Raw genomic sequence first — 14,445 nt, 5'->3', positions numbered from 1 at the left:
CGAGATGAGTGCACGTTGTATTTTTTTCATTTGTTGTTCACTTGGTGATGGACTTGTAATATACTTGTGATGCACTTGTGGACTTTGATGGACTTGTGGATTTATTTGAATGGACTTGAGCACTTATTATTATATATGTGATATATTGTGATGGATGTGATATGTGCGGACGGATGTGTGGATGGATGAGATATATGTGATGGATGAGATATATATGTGATGAATGAGATATATATTGTGATGGAGGAGATATATTGATTGTATGAATTATTTGTCATGATGGAATGTAAAAAAAATAAAAATTGCGTTTTGGGTCACTTTGCCGAGTGTTGCATCGGCAAAGGACCCCGTTGCTGAGTGCATGGTCACAGCACTCGGAAAGCTGGAAAAATGGGCGCTCGAAAAACCATTTTCCAGCTTTGCCGAGTGCCATGGACCATGGCACTCGGCAAAGAATTTTTTTTAAAAAATTCAAACTTTGCCGAGTGCCGGCCAGAGGGCACTCGGCAAAGAAATTTTTTTAAAAAAAAATTCAAACTTTGCCGAGGTGCCGGCAAGAGGGCACTCGGCAAAGAATTTTTAAAAAAAATTCAAACTTTGCCAAGTGCCGGCCAGAGAGCACTCGGCAAAGCATTTTTTTTAAAAAAAATTCAAACTTTGCTGAGCGCCGGCCATGGGGCACTCGGCAAAGAATTTTTTTTAAAAAAATAAAAAATCTTTGCCGAGTACCTGCAGGGTTGGCACTCGGCAAAGCCACCGTCAACGGGGGCCGGTGCCGTGACGGTCGCTTTTCTTTGCCGAGTGCTCCCGGGACTCTCGGCAAAGTCTTTGCCGAGTGTCCGATAAAAGACACTCGGCAAAGAGAGTCTTTGTCGATTAATTTTTTGCCGTGTGTTCTTTGCCGAGTGCAATTTGGCCTTTGCCGAGTAAAGAACCTAAATCCAGTAGTGCAAGTTGTTAGTCCGTGGTATCCAAACAGGCCCTATGCTTCTAAGACATATACAAGCCTGATAAGACATGTACAAGATGTCATAGAAGCTGTTGTAGTACCAGCCAGACATGTCTGCTCTGCTCTTTCCTGAAAAATACGTCCGGGGTTTCCATTGTCTATAGCTATGGACAACTTTGTGTGGTTCTGCAAGCAGCTTGTTTCCGGCTGCCGGTAACTATTCGTGGCATATAGAAATCGAAGCCCAGGTCCAGCACGTGTGATGGTGTATACACGACGTGAGCACAGAGCATTGGCCCTGATTCCATATTCGGATGAGGAGGAAGGAAGGAAATAATGTTGAGTATGCATGCATAATGTAAGAGAAAAGCAAGTAATACATGGCTAGGGAGGAGCTGAGTTGAAACTTCAAAGATCGTCTACAGACCAGACGGAGGCATTGCATATCCACAAGTCATCCGGTGAAGCACGGGGTAATTACCTCCATGCCACCATTTGGTGATTAATTAGACAAGAGATTGGAAGATTCCGAGAGGGATTTCAGCAGATACAATAATTGGAAAAGAGACAGAACGGACTGTTGCTACACATGGTTTGCGGCAGTCGCAGCTGCATTGGCTGCAATTCAGTTCAATGGAACAGGGCCACGTACCGCTGTTTTTTTTAAAATAAACATGGGAAGAGCTTTGCCATGCTAGATGATCACAAAAGGAGGAGTTCAAAAAAAAAAGCAAAAGATAGGAGAACAATTTTATATCTGTAGTTAGAAATTAGGTTCTTTCTTGAGTTTTTAAACGATTCCCTTTATGGATGGAAGCACCTATTCTTGTCACTTTACTTACAATATAATGGTATGTGACAATAAAGATTGCAATACAATTAATTTACTACTGTTAGTGATAATAAGGTGTTTGCACAATGTTGGTGCCTCTGCTGTCAAACCAAACTTCAGCCTGTTCGGGGAGGCCGTATCGTATCGTGGATTATTTACTGCTGGCTGGTTTGGTGTGAGAGAAAAACACTGTTACCGGCTGGAAATTTACGATCATTTACGAGCAAGCGAACAGACTGCACGTAAGTACGCCCTTCCACGAATTAATAAGAACTAACATAAGGAACCGGAAAGATCGTTCCAACGTACACCCAGAGGGTTGCCATCCATGATGATACAAGTCATCCCGTCATCACCCCATGGCCATGGGGATCCATCAATGGCAACAAACAACAATCCTCGTAGTTGTCGCTAACGCACCCCAGCAGCCCCTACAAAAAGACGACTATCCATGGAGTAAAACCTTGATCCCTGTAGTCACTAGCTAGTCAGCAAATTGAACCTGCAGTGATCAATGAGTTGATGATCCACCATGCTCACATACAACAACAATTATATGGCTGGACCTCTCTTGTACAATGAGATACTCTCAGCCGCCCTATAAATATAAAGGGTGAGCCCTAGAGTGGTTAGACCGGCAAGGACAGCACATAGCCGCCGCACGTCCTAAAGGGGGTCCCTCACGGGCATGTGAGGGTTTTGGGTTTAAAGAGACCTCGTCGGCATGTCTTGCGTATGGCGCTCCCAATGAGGCTCCTCCGGCGACGTATCCTTATGTATCGCGCTCATCGCCGGGGACACACGGTGACGTGTTTGTGTGCGAACATCTTCACCATCAAAGTTATCTCTACCCCTATAATACACCACTTCAAATTATCCTACAGCCACCAAACAAATCCCACCTCTACAGTCATGACCTAAACTACGTCCACCCCACAAAACGCACACGGAAAAAGATGACATTAAAAACGTATGCACCAAATTAACTCTCACTCATTCTCTCTCCTTACTCAACCACATCCGACGGCCGATATTCTTTGGATCTCCCACCCCAGAGCGTCTCCGCTCCCCTTCCCCACAATCCCCGTAAGGCGTCGCATGCGTCTCCGCTCCCCTTCCTCACAAGGCCGCAACCCCTCCCCGAAATCACGCACGAGCGGGGAAAATTTTCCGTAGTAGCGACGACGACCTCACTCGTAGCTGCGGCGGCGGCGCTCCCACTCGCAGCGACGGCGACCGCAGGCAAGGAGTGCTCGAGCTGCGGCACCCCGACGCGAGATCGTGCCCCCGCCCCAGCGACGCCTCCAGCCTCCGAGGCTCCGCCGACGCGTGCGGACCCGCGGCCATCACTCAGACCGCCGCCGCGGCCACCCAGGCCGGACGACGAGGCGAATAGCCGGCCGCCCGTGCCGTCCAGGAGGTACGGCGTGCACTTCTCGGCGTTCCAGCTTCATCAGGCGGCGCTCACCACGCTGCTCGAGTACTCCGGCATGCTCCGTCCAGATCCCGGCGACGGAACCCAACAGGCCACCGCCACAGGTACGTGCGCCCGTCTACTTCGGTCACCCGTCAGCCGGCGGTCGGGCACTCGTCGGCCACGGACAGCGCCCCTCCCCCGCCGCGCCTCCGCCGCGGTGGTGTTGCTGCTTGCCGGACCTCGCACGCGAGGCACATCCGTCTCGGCCTCCCGTATCCAGACGGAATCGATTTGGTTCTCCATGATGTATTGGACTCAGGTCTCCATGACATGTTAGATTTAGGTTTCATCATGATTGTTCTTATGTCCCGATGTCTGATATGTACGGATGAGTAGTATATTAGGTGCGAATTTTGAAGTCCTATGCTCTGATTGCATTGCGGCACGAGCTATCTCCCTACCGCCACCTCCACTGATGGCGCAGCAGTGGCTGCTCTGACGGAGTGCGGGAAGGATCCGGCCTAGGCAGAGGCAGGCACTCGACCACATTCTGCCTGATGGATGAGCAGCTACGGGACCCTGCCATTGCAGCGAAGTCATCCAGGAGAGCAGCATCCCCCTCAGGCTGTATCTTTTTTTCCTGTCGTGCCTCACACCTCTTGCTAATCTATCCTCCCATGTCTTATGAATTGAATATTCTTCCCAGTGTGATTTCTAGGCTACTGATTTCTTTTAGTCAAAAGTAGGCTTTTTGCTTAATTAAGCCAAATAGTTAGTGGTAAATAGAATCTTGTGATACGATGAATTTTAGTGTCACGGCGAGGCGCCCTATAGCTCTGCGCTAGCCTCCAGCACCCAGAAGGAAGTAGGGCGGCTGAGAGAATCAAGGCAACATGTATAAAATAGAAAGGTTTCTCTTGATGCCTGAATATGAATAGTTATATCATGTTACTTAATCTGATGGGAATTGACTGCAATTTTTGCTTCAGCTTTTTAATTCTTTTGCTAAGTTTAATGATCCCTTGCCCTTGATGTGTCAAGCGGTTTTGTAGCTGGTAATTCTCTCTTGTCATAATGTCCAATTGTCCATGCATTTTCCCTGCTTGTTTTAGACACTGCTGAAATCTAAAACTAAACAGAACACTGGTAGCAACATGTATTATAGAGAAATGCTGATTCTTATCCGATGCTCTTTTATCTGCATGGTTCAAAGTCTCCTATTTTTATTACTACTAATGGTTAAATTTATGTCAAAAGGTTCCTAGCAGATATTATCGAGTTACTGTATCGAGTCAACTTTCATTAGGGAGTTACATTGCTATACAAACAAACTTCATTTTAAGTTTCAGGGCAACACTTTCCACTAAATGCTTCTGTTTATGGTCAACAATAAGGAAAAAATGTACTATTCCTACAAAAAAATGTACAATATTATATTTGGTACAGAAGTGTATAATATCATAATGTTCTAGAATTTGACAAGACTATAAGCTTTGACTGGAGGGTAGACCTGCTTTGTTAACCCATGGTTGAGCAGCATGATCTAATTAAATGTTTACTCCAGTTGAATATTCGTGGCCACATAGAGCTGCAAATTGTTTGTGAATTGCATAAGCATGGTTGTTAGCTAATGGCATCCAATCAATAAGTACTTTTTTGGCATCTTCTGTCTGGAAGAGGACACAGTTCCTGGTAGCAAAGTGAGAGGTTCCTCTTCTGCTAGATTGCACTTTAGTATAAGCAAAATGATATGTTAGCTGGCCTTTTGACACTTCGGCATCAAGTTTTGAAAAAAGTTATTTGTGACTGGTGCAATGAAAATTTTGCTTATTTCATTTTCTGCTAGGTCAAGTTTAGTTTGGATGCGAATGGGCTGCACTTATTGATGGACTGGTTCGGTTTGGATTGCAAGAGGAAACAGTTTGGTGTGGTCTAAGAATGGATTCATTTCTTCGGGTCCAAATGGTTTGAACCCTCTAGTACCCCTAAATTAATGAGCCAACAGTATCATAACAAAGTCACCAATGACCACATGAACTGGAATCTCAAACTAAGCAGGTAAGCTACTTTACCACAGATTCTGGAAAGTCAGAAGCATGATACCTTTTGATACTGGATGGATGTGGTCTAGTGCCGATTTCCACGAGAGCAAAAAATGAAAAGATAGAAATGCTCATCGCCAAGTAACTGGTGTGATTAGCTTGGACAATTTCTAAAACCTCCTACATCCACAATCAGAAGCAAATGGAAACATTTCTTCATATATTTAAACACCAACTAATAATATTGTGAAACATGTACCAGCCAAACATTTAGGTCCAACAAACTAAAAGAGTTAGCACAAAAAGGGGAAGGAAAACTAAGTATCCACCTTGCATGTTTTCCCCTATCAAAACTAGAGGGTTCAAACCATTTGGACCCGAAGAAATGAATCCATTCTTAGACCACACCAAATTGTTTCCTCTTGCAATCCAAACCGAACCAGTCCATCAATAAGTGCAGCCCATTCGCATCCAAACTAAACTTGACCTAGCAGAAAAATGAAATAAGCAAAATTTTCATTGCACCAGTCACAAATAACTTTTTTCAAAACTCGATGCCGAAGTGTCAAAAGGCCAGCTAACATATCATTTTGCTTATACTAAAGTGCAATCTAGCAGAAGAGGAACCTCTCACTTTGCTACCAGGAACTGTGTCCTCTTCCAGACAGAAAGATGCCAAAAAAGTACTTATTGATTGGATGCCATTAGCTAACAACCATGCTTATGCAATTCACAAACAATTTGCAGCTCTATGTGGCCACGAATATTCAACTGGAGTAAACATTTAATTAGATCATGCTGCTCAACCATGGGTTAACAAAGAAGGTCTACCGTCCAGTCAAAGATTATAGTCTTGTCAAATTCTAGAACATTATGATATTATACACTTCTGTACCAAATATAATATTGTACATTTTTTTGTAGGAATAGTACATTTTTTCCTTATTGTTGACCATAAACAGAAGCATTTAGTGGAAAGTGTTGCCCTGAAACTTAAATGAAGTTTGTTTGTATAGCAATGTAACTCCCTAATGAAAGTTGACTCGATACAGTAACTCTATAATATCTGCTAGGAACCTTTTGACATAAATTTAACCATTAGTAGTAATAAAAATAGGAGACTTTGAACCATGCAGATAAAAGAGCATCGGATAAGAATCAGCATTTCTCTATAATACATGTTGCTACCAGTGTTCTGTTTAGTTTTAGATTTCAGCAGTGTCTAAAACAAGCAGGGAAAATGCATGGACAATTGGACATTATGACAAGAGAGAATTACCAGCTACAAAACCGCTTGACACATCAAGGGCAAGGGATCATTAAACTTAGCAAAAGAATTAAAAGCTGAAGCAAAAATTGCAGTCAATTCCCATCAGATTAAGTAACATGATATAACTATTCATATTCAGGCATCAAGAGAAACCTTTCTATTTTATACATGTTGCCTTGATTCTCTCAGCCGCCTACTTCCTTCTGGGTGCTGGAGGCTAGCGCAGAGCTATAGGGCGCCTCGCCGTGACACTAAAATTCATCGTATCACAAGATTCTATTTACCACTAACTATTTGGCTTAATTAAGCAAAAAGCCTACTTTTGACTAAAAGAAATCAGTAGCCTAGAAATCACACTGGGAAGAATATTCAATTCATAAGACATGGGAGGATAGATTAGCAAGAGGTGTGAGGCACGACAGGAAAAAAAGATACAGCCTGAGGGGGATGCTGCTCTCCTGGATGACTTCGCTGCAATGGCAGGTCCCGTAGCTGCTCATCCATCAGGCAGAATGTGTCGATTGCCTGCCTCTGCCTAGGCCGGATCCTTCCCCGCACTCCGTCAGAGCAGCCACTGCTGCAGCCATCAGTGGAGGTGACGGCAGGGAGATAGCTCGTGCCTGCAATGCAATCAGAGCATAGGACTTCAAAATTCGCACCTAATATACTACTCATCCGTACATATCAGGACATCGGGACATAAGAACAATCAGTGATGAAACCTAAATCTAACATGTCATGGAGACCTGAGTCCAATACATCATGGAGAACCAAATCGATTCCGTCTGGATACGGGAGGCCGAGACGGATGTGCCTCGCGTGCGAGGTCCGGCAAGCAGCAATGCCACCGCAGCGGAGGAGGGAGCAGGGCCATGGACGGCGACCTCCGGTCGCCGGGAGGCCGAGACAGATGGGCGCGGCGGGGGAGGGCTCGTGTCCGTGGCCGACGAGCGCCGACCGCCGGCTGACGGGTGACCGAAGTAGACGGGCGCACGTACCTGTGGCGGCGGCCTGTTGGGTTCCGTCGTCGGGATCTGGACGGAGCATGCCGGAGTACTCGAGCAGCGCGGTGAGCGCCGCCTGATGAAGCTGGACGCCGAGAAGTGCACGCAGTACCTCCTGGACGGCACGGGCAGCCGGCTATTCGCCTCGTCGTCCGGCCTGGGTGGCCGCGGCGGCGGTCTGAGTGATGGCCGCGGGGTCCGCACGCGTTGGCGGAGCCTCGGAGGCTGCAGGCGTCGCTGGGGCGGGGGCACGATCTTCGCGTCGGGGTGTCGCAGCTCGAGCACTCCTTGCCTGCGGTCGCCGTCGCTGCGAGTGGGAGCGCCGCCGCCGTAGCTACGAGTGAGGTCGTCGTCGCTACTACGGAAATTTTTTCCCCGCTCGTGTGTGATTTCGGGGAGGGGTTGCGGCCTTGCGAGGAAGGGGAGCGGAGACGCATGCGACGCCTTACGGGGATTACGGGGAAGGGGAGCGGAGACGCTCTGGGGTGGGAGATCCAAAGAATATCGGCCGTCGGATGTGGTTGAGTAAGGAGAGAGAATGAGTGAGAGTTAATTTGGTGCATACGTTTTTAATGTCATCTTTTTCCGTGTGCGTTTTGTGGGGTGGACGTAGTTTAGGTCATGACTGTAGAGGTGGGATTTGTTTGGTGGCTGTAGGATAATTTGAAGTGGTGTATTATAGGGGTAGAGATGATTTTTCCTTTCGGATCTATCCTGTATTTATATTGCAGAAATGAGACATGAAGTTAGGCAAAGTCATCCCTATTAGGTGCAACTGTATCCTGGCCGCAAACGGATTGTAGCTTGTATGCATAGATCATTTCTCTTGGCTGATAACAGAGCACAAAAATAATGGAATAATCAGATGATTATATATTGCATCTAACAGTTCCTGTCTTTATGCCTGAATCTGAAACTTCAGTTTGGAATCTGTAATTTGGTGAATTGTTTCATTTAGCTATAATACTTCTTGTATGGTTCTAAACTATGTCCATTTGCCTGCAGCTCCAAGAACCATACAGTAGACAGGTGACAACAAATAAGCTTGGTCGTTGTCTCCATCGACGGAATCGACGGAAGACATCTGAGCTACCAGGGAGACAATGTTGAAGGCTGAAATAGTTGCTAGGAATTATCAAAAAATCGTCAAATGTTTAGTGTAGTTTTGACGTGTGTTCTTGAGACATGTGCATTTGTATGTCTGTGATGTGATTCCCTGTTATTCTACTCTGAAGTCATCCATCATGCCACAAGAACTAATGGTTCGTGATGTCAGGAAAGCTGTTCTAATTGTTCAATTGCAACCTTGTAATTTTTCTTTTACATGAAAAAAATTGGTGCTTTACTCAGCTTCCTACCACTTTGGTTGTTTCTTGGGAAAAAAATATAGTTGTTTGGTTGTCGTCGTGTGCATCTCTGAAATGCTGCCGTTGCGTTAGCACGGGCATTATACTAGTTATCTAAAAAAAATGTCACCATCAGAGAATCGGTGAGATCCAAATCAATGGAAGCGACCACGTCGCCGTTCCTTAGAGAGCAAGTAAATATTATCGATGTCATCCTGATCCTCTCGGTCCATATCGTATACCAAGTAATTCAGCATCGAAACCTTCGTTACGCGTCCCCTTAATAAGTACCGTACAAATACAAGTACATTGTACTGCAAGCCGTACCCAAAAATTATAACTACTCAGAATCGTCCATCCCTGCTCTGCAGTCACAACGACAACGATGCCCTCGAGATCCGGCGGAGCAGGCAGGTACCGTAACCCCGGCAGCCATGCTGCCGCCTTCTCCCCCTCACAGACCTCCGTGACCTTGATCACCGTCTTATTCTTCGTCGTCTTGGCTCTGAGGGTGTTCTTGGTCCTCCGCCGCAGCAAGGCCAAGGCAGCGTGTGTGGTGGTCCGAGACCCAGCGCAGTTGGGGACTGTACGTTGACGTTGCTAACTACTGTATTTACTGTATAACAAGGGGACACCGTATTCTCCCACATCTCCAAACGTGACGTGTGTATCATCTGTGCTACGAGTAATCATGGCCACTGCAGGGCCGTGCCGTCAGCCCAGTACGAAGCTCTAAGTGAAAGTACCAAATATAGCCAAAATAATGTATATACTGCAGAGCAAATGCGGGTGGTAACATACATAATTCATTGTTATTAACTGCAGCGTCAGCTTTATGTTGGACAATCTGGTTAACAAGAAACGGAGTAGTTTTTGACAAATGCAGACCGAAAACTTTTTTGCAGGTGCTATTCAGAGGAACCCATTGGCTATGGCAATGGGCAAGGCTGCAGCGGCGTAATGATCTACGGGATCAACTGATTCTTATTGGGCAGCATCTGGAGATATCAGCATTGTACTTCTTTAATTCCAATGGAGGGTTATCGACTAGGTTTATTGGTCTTCATTAGTCAGAACTTTACTTCCCGCTTTGTTGTTCTAGTGTCTACTTGTAAGCTTGTGATCCCTGTGGGTTGTGTGTTGGTCGCAGTACCGAACTTTGTAATAATTGGCCTGATTCTACCCTGAAGTAGATGAAATTAAGATTCTAATTTCTAATTCATCGTGTGCAACTGCTATTAGTAAAAAACCCTCCATGACTCTTATGCTCTAGACATTGGGGGCACACAGAGACTGAGAGAGAGAGACCAAAGTTTGGAGGAATAATTTTTCTCTTTAATATTAGGTATAGATATAGATAGACAAGGTGGGAGGTCTATCCCTAGGATAGAGTCCAAATACATCATGAAAACTAACCCGAATCAAACATGAAAATTGAGTCCTTCTCAGACTCGCTTTAGATAGCTGCGCGGGACATGTCCAACATCATGCCTCTGGTTTTGCGGTCGGCAAAGCCTTTGCCGACTGGGTTTATGCCTTTGCCGACCGGGGCAAGCAGTCGGCAAAGAGGCGTTTTCCTGTAGTGCAATTGATTGTTCACCGGATTTAAAACAAAGGTATGTTGCATTAGTTTACCCTAAATCAAACATTTCTATCTTTGACCATCAATTTTTGAAGAAAAAATGCATATAGTTTCAAAAGTATTATGTTGTTAATATATACAATTTTTTAAATTGATGATCAAAGATAAAAATGTTTGTCTTACGATATATCTAATATGGCATGTAATTCAATAGGGGCCGGGGAAGAAGTATATAATATGCCGCACTGCACATTACAGGGCGTAGTCACAGAAGCCGTTGCTGCACTTCTTGTTGCAGCGGTTCCCGCATGTGCCACAGTTGTCCTCGTCCGACAGCAGATCGACGCAGCGGCCGCCGCAGCACGTGCTACGATCGTGCTTGCAGAGCTTGTTGCAGCGGCCGCAGTGGTCGGCGCTGGCTGCCGTGTCCACGCACTGCCCGCCGCAGCACGTCGTGCCCGGGCTTCCCGGAGCGAAGCACACGGCGGCCGACTTCTTGGAGCAAGCGCCGTACGATGGTGTCAGCGGCGGCGAGTTGTAGACCGCGCTATTGGCAAGCAGGAACCGGCTCCTCCTGGCAGCTTGTTGGCGACCTGCCGGGATGGTCGTGGTTGCGCCAGCATCGGAGACCGTGCCAGCTGCTGCGGTGGCGAGGAATGTGAGCAGGACGATGACCGTGACGGTGAGTTTCGCCATGGAAGAGACGACGACTTCTATACTTTGCTTGTCGCCGGTGAGTGACGACGGTGAGTTGTGTGTTGGGAATGTCTTAGAAAGAGGCGCATATATAGAAGTGAAAGTGATTGTTGACTTTTGATGAGATTTGGAGTTCACTTCACAGCAAGAGTTGACTTGTGATGATGAAATCTGGGGTTGACTTCTCATGAGATTTGCTGCGGTTGGGTGCAATTATATTCTCATGATGAAATTACGGCCGCCCTCACATGCATGCATGCCATATGCTTCAAATCAAGGGTATGCATGCATGTATAGAGAGAAAACAGAACAAAATGTGAAGCTCCAGCGTACGTGGAATGCATCGAGTGATGCCTTCCATTTGACACCCACAAATCACGACAGGAGATAGCTTAGTTACCTGCTTCAAAGTGCATGCATGTGTGTTTACACCAAAATTTGGGAGAAGAGCGTGGGAACTCGCAGGCTTCCAGAATTATATCAATTAAGGAGTCTATAGAATAAAGATTGATATCTGCTGGATCGAATGCGACACTGGATCGATTCTCTCCGAATGACGTCAGCAGATAACGAAGACAGGACATGATTGGCGCCAAGAAGATACATTTCGGACTCTACAAAAGGGTAAAGATTAGAGTCCAAGTTATCTTAAAATAGGAATATTTCCTTCATACCAAAAATTGTGATAAGTCGTGCTTAGACAGGAGTCATGCGCAGGTCCGGGTATAAATATCAAGCCCCGACTATTGTAAAAACAACAATCAATCAAATACAACTTAATTACTTTTTTCGGCTCCGGCCACCCCTTAGGAGTAGGAGTAGAGTAGATCTCGGCGAGTTCTTCAGCGAGTACGGCTGCATCGATCCGGTCGACCTCCACTGCTTGTCTGTAAGTACCGTCATGATTTATACCTCTGTTCGTATGGCTGCATCGATCCGGTCGACCCCCACTGCGACTCTGGTATAGGCTAGTTATCGTCTCTTGTCTAATTCAAGTATGGCCTGTGTGATTCTGCCTCACACCCCACTGTTCGAATTAGATCAAGGTCAAGTTATCGGCTCTACCATAGTACGGTAGTCTTTGGTAGATTCATTAAGTTACCGATATTGCTTATTGCTTTCATCGTTTATCCAATTACAGCAATATCACTCTGCCCGATTGAGATTGATCTAGATCAGCTTTATATCTTGTTTAACTCATCATTTGCTGATTTAAAGTTGATCTAATCTACACCTTAAACGATGAATTATGCTTTTATCGGCTGTTTTATATCAATCTTAATCGTGCATAGCGTGTGGTTAAGGCATGTCCGATCTCGAGTAGATCTATTGGTTAATGAAAACCGTTCCATGACCCGTCATCATGGCCTGTGGGATTCTGCCTCTCACTCCACTGTTGGCACCATGGAGTGGGGATCGTTAGTTGGTAGACCCGTTCCTGAGGAGGCATGACCTTAACTGTGCGCTATGCCTAAATCGGCTATTTAGCCGATATCGAGTGCTTTCACGAACAGTTCACATTACGAGATCATCGAAGTAGAGATAAGTTGAAAGATATGTTAGCCCCATGATCTTATTATTGTATTATTGTAACACCCAAGGTGTTTGGCTCCCACAAAATTGCATTTCATTTCATAAACATGTGCATCATCTATCTCATCATGCCATAGTTACTGAAACATGCATATGCAACATTCTCAATTGTGTTTGTTTCATACTTGATTGCTTGTGAATGGTAGTGGTGCAACATGTGAATGCAACATGAGTTTCTCATACCTTGAAACATGGCAACATGGTAGTGTAATATGACAAGTTTAACATTTCAACAAAGTCATGAAACATGTGAAACATGGATTTGCAACATTAGAGTAAAATTGAGTGTTTTGTTGCTTCATCACATGTGATACTTAGAAGTTGGTGTAGCACTTGTATAGAGTGGTTAATTATGGTCTAATACACCTTAACTACACTTAGGGTAATTGATGGGACATTGTTCATGTGGACCAAAATGACTAAATTGCCCTCTAGGTGGAGGTTTGACTTAGAAGGACCATAGAGTGACTCTATTTGACTGATTAAAAAGTCCAACCTAGAGATCTTGCATGGTTATGCACCCTTTACCAAAGTTGTAGCCAATTTATCAAGGAACAAAAGTCTCAATATGACCATCTCATGAAAATGGCTAAAACATACTCAAACTGGGCCCACAAGTCATGTTTCCCTGCTGATTTCATACTTAAAATTTTTTCTAAGTCATAGATGCCATTCCAGTTGGATCGAGCCAACTTTGGCTTGGTACAACTCATGGTCTAGGGAGAATTAGCTGTTGATTTCTAAATCAAAGTTGTAGCCCTACCATAGCTCTACAACTTTTGTATACATTACTTCTACTAACTCGTCACGGTTTATGAGATCCAATGCTGTCAACTTCGCCTGTCAGTCGACGCCATGGAGCACTGAATCGAAGTTTCAGAAAACCTTCAGTCTTCGCCGTGGCCGACCGGTTCAGGGGCTGATCACCGTGTGGCGTGCATGCTCTGCTAGCGTATCCACGTCGTGCGTCCGTGCTCCCAGATGAAAGCCAGCGCCTCGCTCACCCGCTCTTCATCGCGCCATTTCCTCTCGGCCATCTTCTTCCACGTGAGCACGGCGACCGGGAAGCCGTGGCCGCCGCCGAGCCAAATCCACCGAAACTGAGCGCCATTGTCCGATTCCTCTGAACCATAGCACCACCGTGAGCTCCTCCACATCCTTGACCCCACCGTCATCTCATTTTTGCCTCAGGTAGAGCTCACCGCGAAGGCGGCTCCATCGGGTCGCCATGACCGCCGCCGGCCGAGCTCGCACGTGGCTGTGCCGCTCGGGCCTCTTACCATCCCCTCTTTCCCTTGCTCTGGGTCCTGTGTGTGATGCTGATGCTCGTAGGGTCGACCACTAGGGCCATGACGCCGTCGGCTCGCCGGAGCTGGCCAACCCGCGGCCGTGCGCCGCCATGGCCGTCGTCATTTCCTCTAGCCGCTGGAATAGCTAAAATAGATGGTACCCCTAGGTGCGCATGGGTGAGGTGAACACGTTGGCACCGATGGCCTCGCCGGAGCTGCCACCGACGACGAGCTACGCCGTCGTTCTTCTTCCTCCCCTGTCTGTCTCTCTGTCTTGCGGGACCCGCTCGTCAGCCGCCGAGCTCAGGCGGGAACCGGCATGGGCCGCGTCGCTTCTGGGCCACGCTGGCGTATGCGGGCGCGTGCTTCGTGGGCCGCCGAGTCTTTCCGGGCCGGCCCAGTAGCTGAATAGGGTTTCCATTTTG

General features: G+C 46.3%; 1 protein-coding gene across 1 annotated transcript; it reads right to left on the bottom strand.

Moving 5' to 3' along the window:
• Positions 1 to 10,694: 10,694 nt before the first annotated feature.
• LOC136483169 (protein STIG1-like) lies at positions 10,695 to 11,138 on the bottom strand. The gene has a single exon (XM_066480250.1). The coding sequence runs from the start codon at positions 11,136 to 11,138 to the stop codon at positions 10,695 to 10,697; it is 444 nt and encodes a 147-aa protein (XP_066336347.1).
• Between the last annotated feature and the right edge of the window lie 3,307 nt (positions 11,139 to 14,445).

The sequence above is a fragment of the Miscanthus floridulus genome, chromosome 9 (genome assembly GCF_019320115.1).
Source record: "Miscanthus floridulus cultivar M001 chromosome 9, ASM1932011v1, whole genome shotgun sequence".
Taxonomy (NCBI): Eukaryota; Viridiplantae; Streptophyta; class Magnoliopsida; order Poales; family Poaceae; genus Miscanthus; species Miscanthus floridulus.
The sequence above is the reverse complement of the archived record's forward strand: the minus strand, read 5'-3'. Positions and strand labels throughout refer to the sequence as shown.

What these genes read in the sequence shown, in the direction of transcription:
- LOC136483169 (XM_066480250.1), bottom strand. Translation starts at nt 11,138, where the DNA reads ATGGCGAAACTCACCGTCACGGTCATCGTCCTGCTCACATTCCTCGCC.